The sequence below is a fragment of the Ooceraea biroi genome, chromosome 1 (assembly GCF_003672135.1).
Source record: "Ooceraea biroi isolate clonal line C1 chromosome 1, Obir_v5.4, whole genome shotgun sequence".
Classification (NCBI taxonomy): domain Eukaryota; kingdom Metazoa; phylum Arthropoda; class Insecta; order Hymenoptera; family Formicidae; genus Ooceraea; species Ooceraea biroi.
In genome coordinates, this window is record NC_039506.1 from 3,103,161 (window position 1) to 3,119,756 (window position 16,596).

Below are 16,596 nucleotides of genomic sequence, written 5' to 3' on the forward strand. Positions count from 1 at the left end.
TTTTGTAGGAGTCTATTGCTAAAGAATATTATTATATTTATCTATGATACCTTAATATCTAGTTCGATTATATATTCGATCTATTAGATAATTAAGAAAATAAAATTAACTTAATAGGATGTGGATAAAAAGTGTTATCCACTGTTTTGTAATAAAAAATAAAAAAACCTGCATCTTACTTTTTAATACTAAAATCGTAAATTTATAATATTGTTATATCTATAATGCATTAATTATAATATGTATGTAAATACATGTAAATTGATGTATTAATAATTCTATATTTAATTTACTATTACATTTAGTTATCGTAACTTACGGATTATACGATACTGTCAGTTAAAATATCTGTGAGTTAAAGCTTGAGCTGCTGTTATACGACTCTCAGGATTGAACACGAGCATGCTCTGTATTAAGTCTAGACCATGCTCATTGAGATCTGGTATTATTGCACCAAAATGTTTTGGTTGTCTGTACGGGAAAGCGTTCCAACTAAGCGATACGTTTTCCGGCCATGCGTTCTGCGTTGGAGTACCCAGAACTCTGAAAAATGAATAAATAAATCTGGAGTCGGAGAAACAAAGAATAAAACGTGCAGAAAAGTGCATATATATATTTTTTGTTTAATATGAAAAGAGGTCAAACGGCATATCAACTCACTGGAAAATCCTATCGAGTTGATCACCCTCGCTGCCACCTGGGAATAATGGCTCCAATCTACAAAGTTCTGCAAATATGCAGCCGACTGACCAGATATCTACAGAAGAAGCGTAGGAGCATCCCAAAAGTACCTCAGGCGCTCGATACCAAAGAGTTGCCACCTACAAAATGACAAAATGTTATAAAGCCTTTGGTAAACCCGCAGATATTGCCATGCGAAGCGACAAATACGTTATACGTACCAACGAAGTTAATCTCATCTCAAAATCATAAGTCTTGGCTAAGCCGAAGTCTGCAATTTTGATTCTCCCGTCTCGCGTGACCAAAATATTTTGCGGTTTTAAATCCCTGTGCAGTATTCTATGACTGTGTAAGAAATCTACCCCAGTAAGTAACTCCTTCATCATTTGCCTGACTTGACTTGACGGGATGAACGATCGCGGATTTTGTACTCGATGACTTTTTATGAACGAGTCGAGATCTCTTTCCACGTGCTCAAACACTAACCACAAGCTAAGACCACGACTGGACCTTTCGGATTGCTGTTCGTCATCTGACAAGGACCCCTCGGATTGTTCTTCTCCTTGACAAACATCTAATAATCTGACCTGGATAAACAAGAAGAAATAACAACATTTTCATTTTCAGGTAAAAGAAATATATTAAAAAATATATAAGAATGCAATTAACGAGTAAAAATATTCCGTCTTCAAAAAACGCAGTATTGTTCAATCTTCTCGATGAAGATTGTAATGTTTCGGTGACACAAAAATGTCTCTCATTAACAAATACCGTGTTGTTCATGAGTACTCACGATATGTGGGTGTTCGTATGGCTCCAGCGATTTGAGGGCGGCAATCTCCCTGACAGTGGACACAGGCAAACCATCCTCCGACAAAGGTACTCTGATTTTCTTAAGCGCTACGACTTGACCGCTTGACTTATCTTTCGCTTTGAATACCGTGCCGTACGCGCCGCCCCCGATAGAGGAGAGAGTCTCGTACGCTGAATTGCTACGCAGCGGGAAATTGGACATGCTTTCATCATCAACTGCCAAGGAGGTACGACGGTTCACTGGATTGCTGCACTTCATTACGATATATTTCAGTGTGCCGAGCTCTGTTCCTTGCGAGGTACCTGGAATCGCTTCCGCCGCGGTATCTCTCTCTCGTTCGCAGGCCTCCGAATGTTTTTGGATTAATTCCTCGGTCGATTCCGCAGTTTGGACTAATTCCTCGCTCGATTCCGCAGTTTGGACTAATTCCTCGCTCGATTCCGTAGACGTCTCGCCGATCAAAGCCGATTGTTCCGACGTTCCCGCTGATTCCGCAACATCGGATGATTGCTTGTCCTTTTCTTGTTCGGATGTAACGTCAGTCTCTAACGAGATCTTGCTCGTAGATGGTGTTTCAGTGCTTTCCGTTGAACGTCCTTTCACAGACGGCTCATCGGATGTTTCGGACCATTTGGACCTTTTTGGAGCTGGTTGGACCGATAGATCTGGTTCGAGCTCTTCGCTCGAACGTTGTGATGTACCAGCCATCACAACATTTTCACGATATCCTAACAACAATAACAATAACAATAATAATAAATAACAACAATAAATAATAACAAATAACAACAATAACAATAGTGAGATGCACAAGATCTTTCAAGTAATATAAGAGAGATATAAATATCTCTCTATTTTCAGCAATTTTTTCGATTGCCACCAAAAATATCTGATACCGTAGAATAACGCTTTTCATTGTCATGATTTTTGAAATAGGTCTTGCCATGTATACGTGTCCTGTATTCTAAAACCACTCTTCAAAATTACAAATTAATCCTAATCGGGATTTAATTTGATTAATTGATTACAATTCATAGTTATTGGATAATTATTAAAGAATGACTCAATAAAATATAATAAATAAAAATAAAATGTCATTATAATTAAGATACTACTAGGTCATTAATTAAGATTAGCATTTAAATATTGTAGCGATGTTTTGTAGAATTTTGTTTTTGTGGTTTTTAAAGATCGCCTTTTCTGCTATAAAATTAATATACGACAAGCTATTTTACTGTCCTATGTGTTTAATCTTATATGTTAAAGTAGTAAGCTGAATTTATAAAGAATTACTTTTTTTCCAAATGTAGTATAATAACTTAATCATCAATTTAACCATTCGAGTCACGTCAATTCGAATACAAATATACAGAAAACGTATCAATAAATGACAAATAGTAAGATTAAACGCGCGGTGATTAAAATCCAGATCAGATATTAATCTGCTATTATCAGAATGCAGAAGTTTCGATTCTTCCTGATCTACGATCTTCCTCGTTCGATTCGTGGATCAAGATACTGTGCGCGGTATGTTGGAAAGCACGTCTGTCTTTGTACACTACAACGAAGTAAAGAAGTGTCTGTATTTCGTGAAGCAAACACGCAGGCACTCTTTTCTATCGCACACCGTTCTTATTAAAGTTTCAAGACGTATTGCAAGAGCAGACGAACACCGTGCGCCGCTAACATCTGCACTGACACCTGCGCTTTACACGTCCGTTAACTTTAGTTTTCCATCAGCGCATTCCTTCTAGCGCATTTTTTAGGTGCGAAGGAGTCCTTGGACCAATCCGAGTTCTTTTTCTATTTTTTAGGTCCAATCAGCTAACATGAGCTGTACCAATAAGGAAGACGGTCAATTTCAAAAGTCTGTCCTTTCTACCTTCCCTGACTTTCGATACCTAATATAAAACGCTTGCAATATGTCGTGTGAGATTAGAGTTGTGCGAAAACTCGAAGAAGTGTCTTCTCTCATCTTGATCATCATTTGCTCGCGTTGTTTAGAATTTGGACAGTGAAATGTCATCTTGCGGCATTAAAATCACACGGTAAAGACGATGATAACGAAACAAAGAGGAAGTCGGAGATACCCACGTGTTGTACGCAGAGATACGAAATTACATTTTGTATGATCAACAGGAAAAACATCTCATTCGAACGATTTTGAATAACCAGATGCTGGTAAGAAGGCATCCGATTTCATCCGGAGGAAATAATAAACCACGCGCTGTTATCATTTTACGTGATTTACCCGCTTCTTCATAGCGACACGTGGTCGCTATGAAGAAGCATTAAAAATGTAACCGTGGGAAAAGTCAAGCAGTTATAGATAATGCAGTATCGTTAATTTTAGCATCACGCAACGTATTTTTTTACATTCCGTTATAAATTATAAATTTTTATACATATTCATTTAATCAAGTAATAATTATGGTAGTGTTATAAAATGTTCTTGCTGTAGTGATATTACAATGCCAAATATAATAGCGAACGATCTAAATAGCTGGTAATTTTGGAGAAGAATACTTCGCAGACGGATGTACTACCGTGATTTTGATTAAATTACTCTATCAACTTCCTCTTGTGATAATAAATTCCAACTAGAAAAGTGGAACGAGAGAAAAGGAAGAAAAAATGGATGCACGAGGAATTGAACACAACTTTACTATTATACCTTTTCCTCAAGGGCACGTTGGTATTATATATACAAAGCGACTCAAACAAAAATTTTGAAAGACCCTCATAAAATAATTTTAGATGGTTGGACCGAGTTTGGCGAAACAATGAGAAAAATAAAAAGAAGATGGATGTACTTCTTACTCTGGGAGAAAAGTAGCAACTTTATGCATACGTGTTCGCAGTATTTTGAAACTGTTTCGAATAGTTTCATTCCATCATAGAATTTTTCCAATACCGGTCGCTTCTCTTTTTTAAAAGTCATTTTATTGGTGGCAGCGTCTTCTCAGTTACCACTAAAAGATTTGAGAAAGGACCGATAGCTTTCTACCTTTTAAACCTGCATTATGGCTTAGGGTTGCAAAAAGGACGAGAATCCTACCTCAAGAAGGTCGACGCAAAAAGTTGACGGTGAGAGAATACTCATGGGTATCCGATGATGCGAGCTCTAAATGGATAGAACAACTTTATGAAACGCACAAAAGTTTAGAAACATTTAACTAAATTTTCATGGAACTCTATAAGTAATTAATCAATTTCTGTGCATTCTATTAAGTATTTCCATCCGCTAGATTGCTTACAAATTGAGTCGTTCATGCCTGATTTACTATTTCCAGCAGTATATGCGTTGTAATATCGACCTAGTCTCGAAAACACGAAACTCGTGTGGAAAAACACGACTTCCGCTTAAGGAAATTAGATAACACAAGAACTTTCGAACATCGGAATGCTGAGTTACTCAATCTTCTTATCGTATTGCACGATGAAGTGCTCGACGATATACGCGGACTCAGCGTAATTTCCGTCTATGACTAGATTCATAAAAATTTAAAAAACGCAAAAATCAAGCAATATTCGATTTGGTATGATATCATCAACGTTATTTTAAGAATGGCACAATTCCACATAAACGTAGAATCGTGTTTCTTCATATTCTCGTAATGTAAAATGTCAAAGATAGAAGAGCAGGAAAGATCATAAAAAACGCGCAATCTTCACAAAAATGAGTATCATTTGAAAATCCTGCTGCTTATCACTTAATATCCACATAACTTCCTTCAATACATAATGATCCACGTTTATTACTTACGGCTGCGTTCAAGGATTGTCGTGATTGCTCACCTTTGTTACCTTTGTTACCTTTCTCATATATATCTTTTAATTGTGGTGGTCACTTTTTGGCAGAAGTGACTATATTTTACACTTGAAAAGGACCCGAAACAGAGGTCGAAACGTCGTGTTAATTTGTACATCTTGTCTAGCCAGTCTGGTCGTAAATAAATGTGGATCATTATAATTGAAACTACTGGCGTTTTGAGGAATTTTCTAATTCCTTCAATACTGTGATTCATCTCATTTTTCATATTTCGAAAAAAAAAAAAATAAAAAAAAGAATCGTCATTATTAATACATTATTATCATATCGTATTGTCTCACGAAGAGATCACTTCTGAATGGAAAAGCTCGCGTCACACGTTTCTCACAGTCAATGAAATTTCAGATCGTACGAACTGCTACGCTTCCGTGCTTTACTTCCGTAAAGTTACACGTGTTACGATGTTTATGCACTATGTAGCACGTAACGATAAGCGGGGGGCAGTGTGTAAATCATGCGCCGCCTCAATTGCAACGTAATTGAAGTTACATTACGGCCCATTGTTTGCAAAGTCGGGCGTCGCAACGTGCGGAGGTCCGCGTTGCATGAATGAACGGCCGCACGCGAGCGTACGATGCGCGCCATTAATTCATTATGACGCGAGGTAGATGAGATAAGCACCCCAAGTTCGGGGATTCTCTCTTAAATAAGGCGGAATGCGTTAAATGCCACGCGAAGCCATGATCCGTCCCATTAAAAATCTCGCGTTTTATCTCGCCTGGCGACCCGCGAGAATCGCAACGCTATTAACCCTGGCATGCACAAAGGAGGTCACTCCTACTCTAGATGCTACTGAAGATGCGGGTATTCCATATCGCTTATTTTGTATCGATGATTCCGCGCACAGCTGGTGTTGCTGCTGCTTCATTTATTGCTTATTGCGTACGACGAAGAAATGTAATGTATGCAAATAAGCAAGAACACGATCTTGTATTTGCATTTTTGCATATTGCATCCCTATTTTACACACGTGAACCAACACCACAAGCACAAAATTGTTTAAACAGATTCGCGCGGTTTAAGCTGCAGTCTCGCGCATTTGCGTACATGAAAATTGTATCCTAAGTGTAAGATACTTGTTTACCATTTGGAAAGTGTCAAACGTACACCTTGGCAGAGAGCTGACAGACAGTTGCGTTTGTTCTCCAGTGCACTGATCGTCAATTAAAATCTCAACGAGACAATCGTCAAGAAAATTATTAATTACTTCGTCCAATAGCAATAGAATGTTTTTATCTGCATTCGGATAACTCCCATCTGATAAAGCGGCCGACAAAGAACGTCGTTCTTCGCGCGGGGAACACTAGTCCCGCGGGGGGAGCAACACGGCGGTCTAATTAGGAACTCGAATAATTTACGAGTACCGCTCGTCGGCCCTGTCTAATTAAAGACGCTGAAAATACACGAATCTAACGCTGTTGTTCGCTGAGCTCTCTTTCGTCACGCCAACGGAGTAAACAGGACGTCACTGCTTCCAGATTATTCGCGGGATTGACACTGCTACGTGCTCAAGTTCTTTCACACAACAAACACTTGCTCAACGCTCTCATTCACTTCTATCTCTAGAACGAAAAGACGAGCGTTGGAGCACTACGAGAGTACGTATCATATTCAGTATCGTACGTCGCCTCGATAGCGCCTGTGAGTGTGGGTCTCACGGTCTCCCCCTATTTTCGAAACAATATTTTGTTTCACAGAAACAAGATAGTTTTCGGATTCTCTAAATGAATCTCTGAATGAAGATTATTAAGTACTACTCCGAGCCCTGTGAATGCGTTTATAGTTGTAGATTGATGTCCGCAGGGTTCATGCATATATACAAGATGTCCACGAAGAATACATAGTGGCGCCTTATCATGAGAGGATCATCATATTTCCTGGAAGATACGGAACTGCAAGCGGTGCACTTATGCGTTGAAACTCTGTAGATTTAATCGAGTATGAATGCGATGTACCGCGGGTATAATTCTTAGAATACTGTTCAGCATAAATTATTCATGCGGAGGTAAAACTAACAGAATTATCCTCTATCACTAAACGCATTACGCTCGAATAAGGTACGTGTTGATAACGTATTAAGATATGCAAGGAAAAATGTCAAGATATTCGAACATAATATGTAACGTATGTATCGATATATCTTTCAATTTAATTTATTAATTTATTTGTACATGTTAATCTCTAAAATGCAAATTATTAAAACACAACGCATATGAGCAAAAATGCAAAAACTATTTTTTTAATTATTATAATTTTTAATAGAAGTTTTGTCTACATAAAATATACGATGAAATGCTGCCATCTAGCTTTGAAGATTCCCATGTTTTAATTGTCACGTAGCTCTCCACGCACACTGTTCATGAACAAGGGGAGATGTACAATAGCGGCGGGAGTAGGGCAAACTACCCCCGTCACCGAACTGTCGCTTCTTGGCTTATCTTCACACACACTGAAGAATACCTCACACATACTCCTTCGTCCAATCATCGTGCGTTTCGTAGACATACTCCCATAATTCCGTAGAAATGCATTTCTCACGGTGAACACATTGTGAAACACCGTAGTAAATCGAAACACACTGTTCTGTTTTTATATCCAGACGTTTACTTAAGTTTTTGAAGATTTCTGACGATTCCTCATAAAAATCCATCATATTTCTTAAAATCACAAAATTGAAATCCATTAAATTTAATGTATGTTTCTTGTATAATAAATAATTTCTTTCGTGCATAATAAATAATACAATCGTATTTTATTTCTTCACTTTCTAATTTAATTTTAATTTATTTTTAATCTACGGAATGTTAAATTCCCACTCGCACGAGGCAATCGGATTATCCATGCATTGAAATTTCTCATTAGCTAACCAGAAATGCAACTCTATATTCGAACGGCCATCCTATCGGTTAAGAAAAATCTATTATTACGTCGACTAATCTACGGATTTCAAATATCATGATTTTTATCCGTTTATCAGTACAGTCACGTTTATCAGAAAACCCACTTAAATCGTGGCTTGATTACGCATCTCCCGCGTACAATTTTTTGTTTCATTCATCAACCCCAGAAGTTGGCGGTTGACTATATTCGTCGCGAACCGCCCCGTCCAATCATTGTGCGAATTCCGGGGCCCAGGCGGCTTCACATGCCAGACACACGATGGATCCCCCGCATTGGCCGCTAATACGAAAAAAAAAGAAAACTACCGAAAACCGGCTGCTGATATTTCACCGTGAGCTCTGCTTTCGGGAGGCAATGAGAGGCCCAATCTTTCCTTCTCTCTCCCGGGAGTTTGCACCTCTCGTGTTCCGAGCGGCAGCAATCCCGAATCTCGCATTCCGCACTTACCTACCCACCGATGCTAAAGTGCTGACCTCCCGTGAGAGGAGCGGAACAGCGGGAACTGCGACGCTGCGTGCCCGTGGAAGAAGAAGAAGAAGAAGATGACAATGAAGATGATGATGTTGATGAGGATGATGGATATGACGGTGACGATGACGGTGACGAGTGCGACGGAGAAAACGGAAACGGAGGGCAACGGTGACGAACGTACAAACGTGCGAACACGCGGCACGCAATGCAACACAACCGAGACCGTGTGCACGGGTCTCCGCGCGCGCCGGAAACGGTATTAACGAATGCCCCGGCGTACGCACTCACTCGTAAGCACTCGCGCGAGACACACAACGGAATTATGAGCCGCACACAGGAGGCGACGCGCGTCACGCACACACCAGCCCGTACGCCACTCACAATCGTGGCCGTCGCCCGGCCGACGAATCGTCAGGCTGTATCCGGCGATAGGCGGCATGAAACCCGACACAAACCAAGCTGTGGGTCAGGCTGTAGAACAAGCGAGGTTTGCCGCGCCGGGCTCAACGGATCCGATCAGTTGACGGCGGGCCCTCGAGCGGGCTGGCCGGTTTTCGAAGGGACTGTTTTGCGTCGCGTCGCATGGTGTTCCGGCTTCTGCCAGCTGCCGCGTCCCACTTTCCAACTCGAACCACGATCGAGTTACCTATCGAGTAGGTCGGGGAGCGCACCCCGTTACTGCGATAAGGGAGAATCATTTTTCCAAGATCCTTGGCACGCACTTGAATCTTTAATCACTTTAATCAGTAGTTCTTAGCTCTGAAATTGGTTCCAATTTCGAGAACCCAGGTTGTCATGTTCTCCTTTCTTCTTCTTTCTTTTCTTTTGGTCACACGTCTAGCGGTTACGTGCAGATCACCGCCCCTGAGACGGTCTTTTGAATTATAAGTGAATCTAGTATTGAGGAGCTACTACGCTCCCCATTAATGCTAGAAGATGGAAGATACCGGTCCCCCATTTATCTCGGTATCTCTAAATGATCAGGGCGAGTAATTTAATCAGGCAAGCAGAATCGATGTAATTGTAATGTTGCAGGACTGTAAATGCTTGAATATACAGTCTACAGAAGGAATTATCTTGACACACGAAGCTATTTATACACATTTTTCGCGAGCAAACGTGGGCTCATGATAGATGGAAATAATATTCTTCCGCGTCGGATAAATAAATGTCAGATTTAATCTTCCAAAGCAATAAACGATACGCATTTGTTACGTTAATGACACTATAATTCTACCAGTATATGCTGATGCGGAAAACCGGTTAGCATCTGCACGTTATTGATCTATAGCCTACTTTTTACTCAAATTAATGTTAGCCATTGTACATGTATACAATGCACAAAGAATATCATGTATGATTTAAATGAAATATTTAAACTAAATAAATAAGCGAAATCTGTTGCAATATGAACTACTAAATGTTATGTAAATCTATAAGAACTTAATCATCCCTTCGGTTTTTGGAAAAAATGTTGCAAAAACCTAATAAGCTTAAAAAATGCGCGAGTTTTCCCCACACCAACATGATCCAACAAAAGATATTAAAAGATATAAGGATCTAAGTAAGACCTAGCGAGAACGCAGAGAGGTTACAAGCCCATAATACTGAAGAGCAAACAAAGTCGATATTCGCCCGTATGTACTTACATATTTATGGCTGCAGTAGTGACCCCTAAAGCGGATGGCGCGTCGTTTAAATAGGCTTCACAAGCGGCAGGGAACGTGTAATTTTTCGTCATCTCGCGGAACCCTAGTTTGGGAAGTGCTGCCTGAGAGAAAGGGCCCTCGCACACCGTTGCGGAGGCCCAGGGCCCTTGTGAATCGTGTCCGAAGGGACGCGCGCCGAGGAGCCGATGTATACGGTGGCTCGTACGAGTTACTGAATGGCCGCACGCGATACGGTCGGGGTTTATATGAACGGCGGAGAGATTACGATTTTCCAGATACTATTTCGGAGAAACGCATGACGCTACGCGCATAGTACCTGCCGCTCGTAGAGGAATGTGATTCATGACGCTCAATCAGCTGAACTCCGGAGTAACACGTCACTGGGTTAAACTCTTAACGGCCAAGCTCGATTCTGGACAGCGTCCAAACGCGTTGAATGCTAACGAACCCTCTCCTCCGAGAAATTCTAGGCAAAAGCTGCAATTCTCGTTACGAGATTCTTTGTAAAAAATTCTTCTGATGTTTCTTAGCATGACGTTAGATGTCGTAATTAAACGAAAACTGTAAAGTTAAATAAAATAAAATGCGTAATTTAAAAAAATTGTTTTGATGGAATGCAATATGCGTGTAAAAATATTTACATGTTTAGAATCAAATATATGTAAAATTAAATTGAAACTTTAGTCGGCATGTATCGTCTAACATGTCATTTTGTACGTAATATGTGACTCAGTGTTCATTGATGCTCCCACGCAACGTTATTACACAGATCAATGATATCACATCAGCGTAGGTCATATTTAATGTGAAACTTGCTTTTTCCCCGCTACTCATGTAACTTCCGCTCAGAAAATAGTACTTTCCCACCAGCGTAGCGCCGATTATCGATGAGTAAAAAAAAACGATCATTATCGCGGGGATTTATGTGTATTTATTCAAAGTAGGATCATGAATACCTCGTTCCGCGAATGACGGTGAAGTCCTGGCAAGTGCACGCAAATATTGGCGTAGATGCGGAGATGATTTGAAATGCTTAAAATGCATGAATTTACCGGTGCTTGTATCTAACGCATTATCACACACACGTTTATTATTATATACACGTTTCGAGCCATGTGTTACGATGGGAGTTTTGTTGCCGTTAAAAGATCAAGATAAACTATTGTAACTAGAAAATAATCCATGATCATGTCACATATGTTTCTATGCTTAAAATATTAAGCTATTAATATTTGATTCTATGAGAGAGAAAAAGAACTGATCTGACTGATACTTTGATTATTCTTACTAGAATAAATTTGTTGAATTCGTTTTTGCAACAATAACACATATTTTCTTGATATTTATCGAAAACAAACATTCCTAACATGTTAATTAAAAAAAATATATAATACTATCTCATTAAAATGAGAATGTCTTTACCGAGTGAAACATAATTAACTACGACTTCCATAATTCCGTCCCTTTGTTAAATTCCTAGATAATCTGGAGGGTCATTGTCACAGTACATCCTACATTAGTATCGCCACGGAGTCGCATGCATATTCCCGGGGAAATTAACGGCGCGACATTACACATTCGTCATCCGCACTTGACACTATCACCCACGAAGGAAGGAAGTGCGGCGGTTTCGCGACGACCACAAAGTGACTTTGCAGGACCCTCCGTTATTTCAACATCCACGTCGTCGTAAAACTCGCACGCGCACGCGGTTACAGACGTGATCCCGTCGCGCTTTCGGAAAACGAGAAGAGCTCTCTGTCGGAGATGAAGTTGCATGTGCTGCGGGAGGAATCCTCTGCGGAGAGCATCTTCAAAGGATGCCCTTTTGGAATACCTCTCGCTGCGCGTACATGAATTGGCGACACGCGTTGGCTGTGCATCAGATGATTTAAAAGCGATAATCTTATACATATACAAAGTGAGGCTGGGGAGTTCAACAGCCGCCTTAGCATGCGGAGGATGCGCCATGGTTACGCACTTTGGAAATCAAGACAGTTGAGACAACGATTGGTTGTAAACCCCCGTGATTCATTTGTCAAATAAAGATTCCTCTTATAATATTTACTTGCTTTTCCAGATTTGTTGTTTTGTGAGGTCGGTGAATAATTATTAAGAGGTAGAAAAAAAGGTACTTAAAAATTAATGTGGATGGCCTATGTAAATATCATCCAAAGCAGTTGTAAATAAGATATTGTGACAATTTTATCGATATGAGAGTATCGATAAATATTCCAAAGCATATTAGCAAAATTACACCAACCCGAGAGCTAATTATTATTCACTACAAAATGGAAGCAGTAAATAGAACATTCTCTGTCTGATAACTATTTCTATGGTAGTTGGCGCCGGCGCGGCAGGACAGACGTCTCACTAGATGTTTTACCATCCTAATCACACGTCTTTATCAGTAACACAAACACGCGATAAACCACTTAATCAACCCGTTATATTTACAGACACCCAATTCTATCGTGATAGAACCAAAAGCGAGAGATAATACACCGCGCATTATTATCTTTGCACCTCCGCGCGAAGATGCGCACACACGTGGCTCTTCAATCAACGTAAAAATAGCCATCCACCAAATCCCCAATCAATCCGCAGTCAAAGCAATTTAAGCAGCGATTCCGCGCGTGAGACCAGTTCCCGAACACGCGCGGGCGAAGTCGCGACAAAAAAGCAGCAAGACAAAAAGAGGACGCACCAGTGCAGCTTCACTGCATCCGCGGATGTGCGCTCGCAGCTGCGGCCAGACAATGCGACAATGCGGTATCACGTGTCCTGCACTAAACGCATTTGCAGACTGTCGACGCCGCAGGACCCGTCATCACAGCACGTCGTCGTCGCGCGAAGATCGTCGGCGCCAGGTAGCGAGGACTGTTCTACGCTCCTCGTGCGGAGGCCTCACGGCCGGTCCTCTTCGCGGCCTTCTCTCACTCGCGGCTCGGAGCGTGTTGCGCGTTCCGAAACATGAATGGAATGCTTCCTCCGGCGGGCGATGCACGCGAGAAACGACTACGGATCCGCGGAATGGAATGGGCCGGGAGGCTTCATGGCCCGGCCCAGGAGTGGGCCCGGCGAGCACCGGGCCCTTTACAGGGCTCGGTTTTAACAGCAGGGCTGTAACTACTTCCTGTATCTAATTAATCGCCAAGTGCTGGAAATAGGTTTGCCCTACTCCCTACTTCGTGGGCGAATGGAATAATAAAATAATCGGGGAACGTCTGCGGAGAAAGGCGAGTGATGGTCAAAGGCAAGGCGTTCGCGGTAACGCAGGTGTGAGCGGTCTTGGGCGAATCTTGTGCAGACAGTCTGCAGACGCGTCATATTATTGCTTGATGTAACTACATATTTGTTCTCTTGCGAACAAATTCATCAAGAATTAAGAAAAATACTACTGACAAAGATATTTAATTCCAGAATTTAAGATACAGATTTAAAATTAAAATAGTGAAGAAAAATATCTCCCTTATCTGCGAATGACTGGCGCCACTCAGCGCTGAGTGATGATTAGTGGGCAGTTTTCCTACTCATCACTTGTTATTCGAGCAGCTTGTACAGAATTATCCTGCGTGACAAACCAGTGATGCATCTAACGCCGCCTGTTTCTATAAGTGCAGTAAACCGGTGACGCATACTGCAGCCAGATGACGTATGAATCAATGAATATTATTTCCGCGTAACGATCTTCTGAGTTTCAGGCGATCTCATACGGCGATCACTAGCACATCGAAAAATTGGACTCGACTAAAAAGATATGTCTTTTTTTTATTTATTTTTACGAACTGCGTTGTGATTGTTATCATAGTTTATATCATTTTCGTCATCGTGATTAGATATTTAGAACTAAAGAAACAATTTCAAAACAACTTCGCGTTGAAAATATCGTATTTCCTTGAATAATTAAGCGGGACTTATAGTGAGTCTTTCAGCCTTTGTGAAGTGACGCCACGCGACACATTCCATGGAGAAAATACGACGACCCTAGAAACAGAAGGGGATTGAGTTCCGTTATATGCTGTATAACGAGGACCCGCTGCGTCGACAAAAGCTAGCTACATTTTTGTCGCAATAACGAAATTAGATTCTCATTAAATTACTCAAGCTGCACGGAACATCAATTTTTATTTCTAAATCGTTTCTAGGGATACGCACGATGAAAAGGAAGTGTATACCTAAATATAAATATACCGTATTTTTTGAGTGGGTTGAATTAATCTTGAATTAATTTCTTGATCCATTCCGCCAACTGATTTTGTTTCTATTTATCATTGTCATCGCTAATAATTTTCGTGCAAAATAAATGTACATTCGATGTTTCCAGACAAAAATATGATGAAGAAAGTAATACCAGAACGGTGTCGTGACGTTGCAACGAAGAACACCTGGAGACCGCCTGCACCTGGTTGCTCATAGAGCTCCTTTCATGACATTTCGGCGTACTTCGAGAAGGAAGGAAACACAATGAACCGACTGTAACCCTGGGAACATGTCGATATGCACTTCGACTTCTTATCGATGCGCTGTAATATCGCGCTGACACTTCTGCATATGCGTGTTTCAAACTGCATCATAGGACTAAACCGTGCAATTATTTAGCCCAAATTAAAATTATTTCGGTGAAAACAAAATTCCCATCCATCGGTCGAAGGATTGGAATAAAGAACGAGCCAGTTGCGCAAAATGTTAGCGGACACATTGGACTAAAGCGTGATGACACATTGCTGCCTAAGAAGTTCGACAGTGCTGAGTTTCGCGAATATTGTGTATCTAATCAACGAATACCACGACGGAGATACTGATCGTACGAATACAGTTACTATAGGCAGTATCATTAAATCCGCTTTCGATAACGTCGTAAATGTGCACTTAGCTTCTGCGTAATAGTTTAATTCCCAAACGAAAAGATCGTCACAGGCACACCTGTACTCGCGTGATTGTTTTTTGATCAAGGCTTCCGGAAATAAATATAATATAATAGTACATATGCGGCTGTTATTTACTTCGGTACACGCTGGGAAGTCCTGCTCTCCTCGCGGAACCAGGAAACTCATCCTCGCGGAATCGGAACCATTGCGCGCTCATTGCCCGGCACTCACTTCTGGTATGACCTTACACCCGCCTTCTCCCGCGTGCACGGCAATCTGGCACGAGACCAAGAGGCGGTGCTCGCACCTCGCTGCCGCCCGGTGCTTCCCCATGCGATGTACGCGAATGTGATGCGGTTAGTGGTTCCTCTATTTTCATTCCAGCGCGGACCGAACAATGGGGGATCTAAATTGGGCAAAAACCAGTCCGGCGTCTAGTTTGGTGAGGTCGGAGGCATTCTGGTGCACACACGGTGGGAGCACCAGGAGCAGCGTCAGAGTGGGTAGGACAGAGAAGGGCGGCGAAGGAGGGACGAAGGAGGCAGAGTTGGGGGGAGGGGGAGACGTGTCTCGATAGTCCTGCAATGCGGCCGAGTCGCACAAAGCGACCGAGAGGGATCCGCGATCGATTCGACGGAAGACTTGCTGTCTCTCTTCTTCTTCTCTCTCTCTCTCTCTCTCTCTCTTCTATGATGCCGCAGGATCCACGAAACACCACAGCCGGCCGGCTTTGCGGATGAAAGCGGCAATTAAAGACGGCGGGTGAAGGAATGTCCCATTCCGACGGTGTCATTCCGACGACCGACCGGTTCATTGCACCTTCGGGCTCAGTTATGACACACACGACGAGTCTCGTCCTATTCCGTTCCCTTCCTTCGTTTTGGGGAATCGCGTGCGATTTCTCCCTCAATGTTGTTTGCGATTCTTGTCGTTCCTCGGGTCGCAGTTCGCCTGATCATTCCTGGAAGAGTATCAGGGGGTTGGCCGATGCGTTTAGGGTTGGACGTGTCGGAATGTAGCCTTTCGGAAAGAGGATGTGCGCCAGTCGGCCGCGCGAGCTACGCGTGTATGTACGGCGGGTATCTTCGTGCACGAAGAGATTATTCACCAACTTGATTATGTCGGACGAGATAAGCGGCAATTTGCAAAATTGATACGTTCAAGATGTCGGTGGCCAACAGATTCGCAAAGTGCTACCTAATGTGACATTGAACGGATTGATGATCTAAATTTGTATTTTATTCCCTGACGTAATCTAGCTGCTTTAACATGATATTTTTAATATCAATGCAATAAGACCGCAACTAATGCGATAAAACTGACATGCAACCATATACAATGACTGTAATTTTATTC

General features: G+C 41.6%; 1 protein-coding gene across 3 annotated transcripts in view; it reads right to left on the reverse strand.

The window, feature by feature from the left end:
* The window catches only part of LOC105280357 (cyclin-dependent kinase 4), a 21,633-nt gene continuing 5,037 nt past the window's right edge, over nucleotides 1-16,596 (reverse strand). The window contains exons 1-5 of one of the 3 annotated variants that reach the window (XM_011340853.3): nucleotides 10,349-12,670; nucleotides 1,475-2,223; nucleotides 903-1,268; nucleotides 661-821; nucleotides 1-543 (exon numbers count right to left, since the gene is read on the reverse strand). In XM_011340853.3, the coding sequence (XP_011339155.1) occupies nucleotides 336-543; nucleotides 661-821; nucleotides 903-1,268; nucleotides 1,475-2,203 (1,464 nt within the window). In that variant the 5' untranslated portion in view covers nucleotides 2,204-2,223; nucleotides 10,349-12,670 and the 3' untranslated portion in view covers nucleotides 1-335. Of the gene's footprint in view, nucleotides 544-660; nucleotides 822-902; nucleotides 1,269-1,474; nucleotides 2,224-8,675; nucleotides 8,794-10,348; nucleotides 12,671-16,596 lie in introns of those variants that run through there. The other 2 variants (XM_011340854.3, XM_011340852.3) reach the window with 2 other exon arrangements.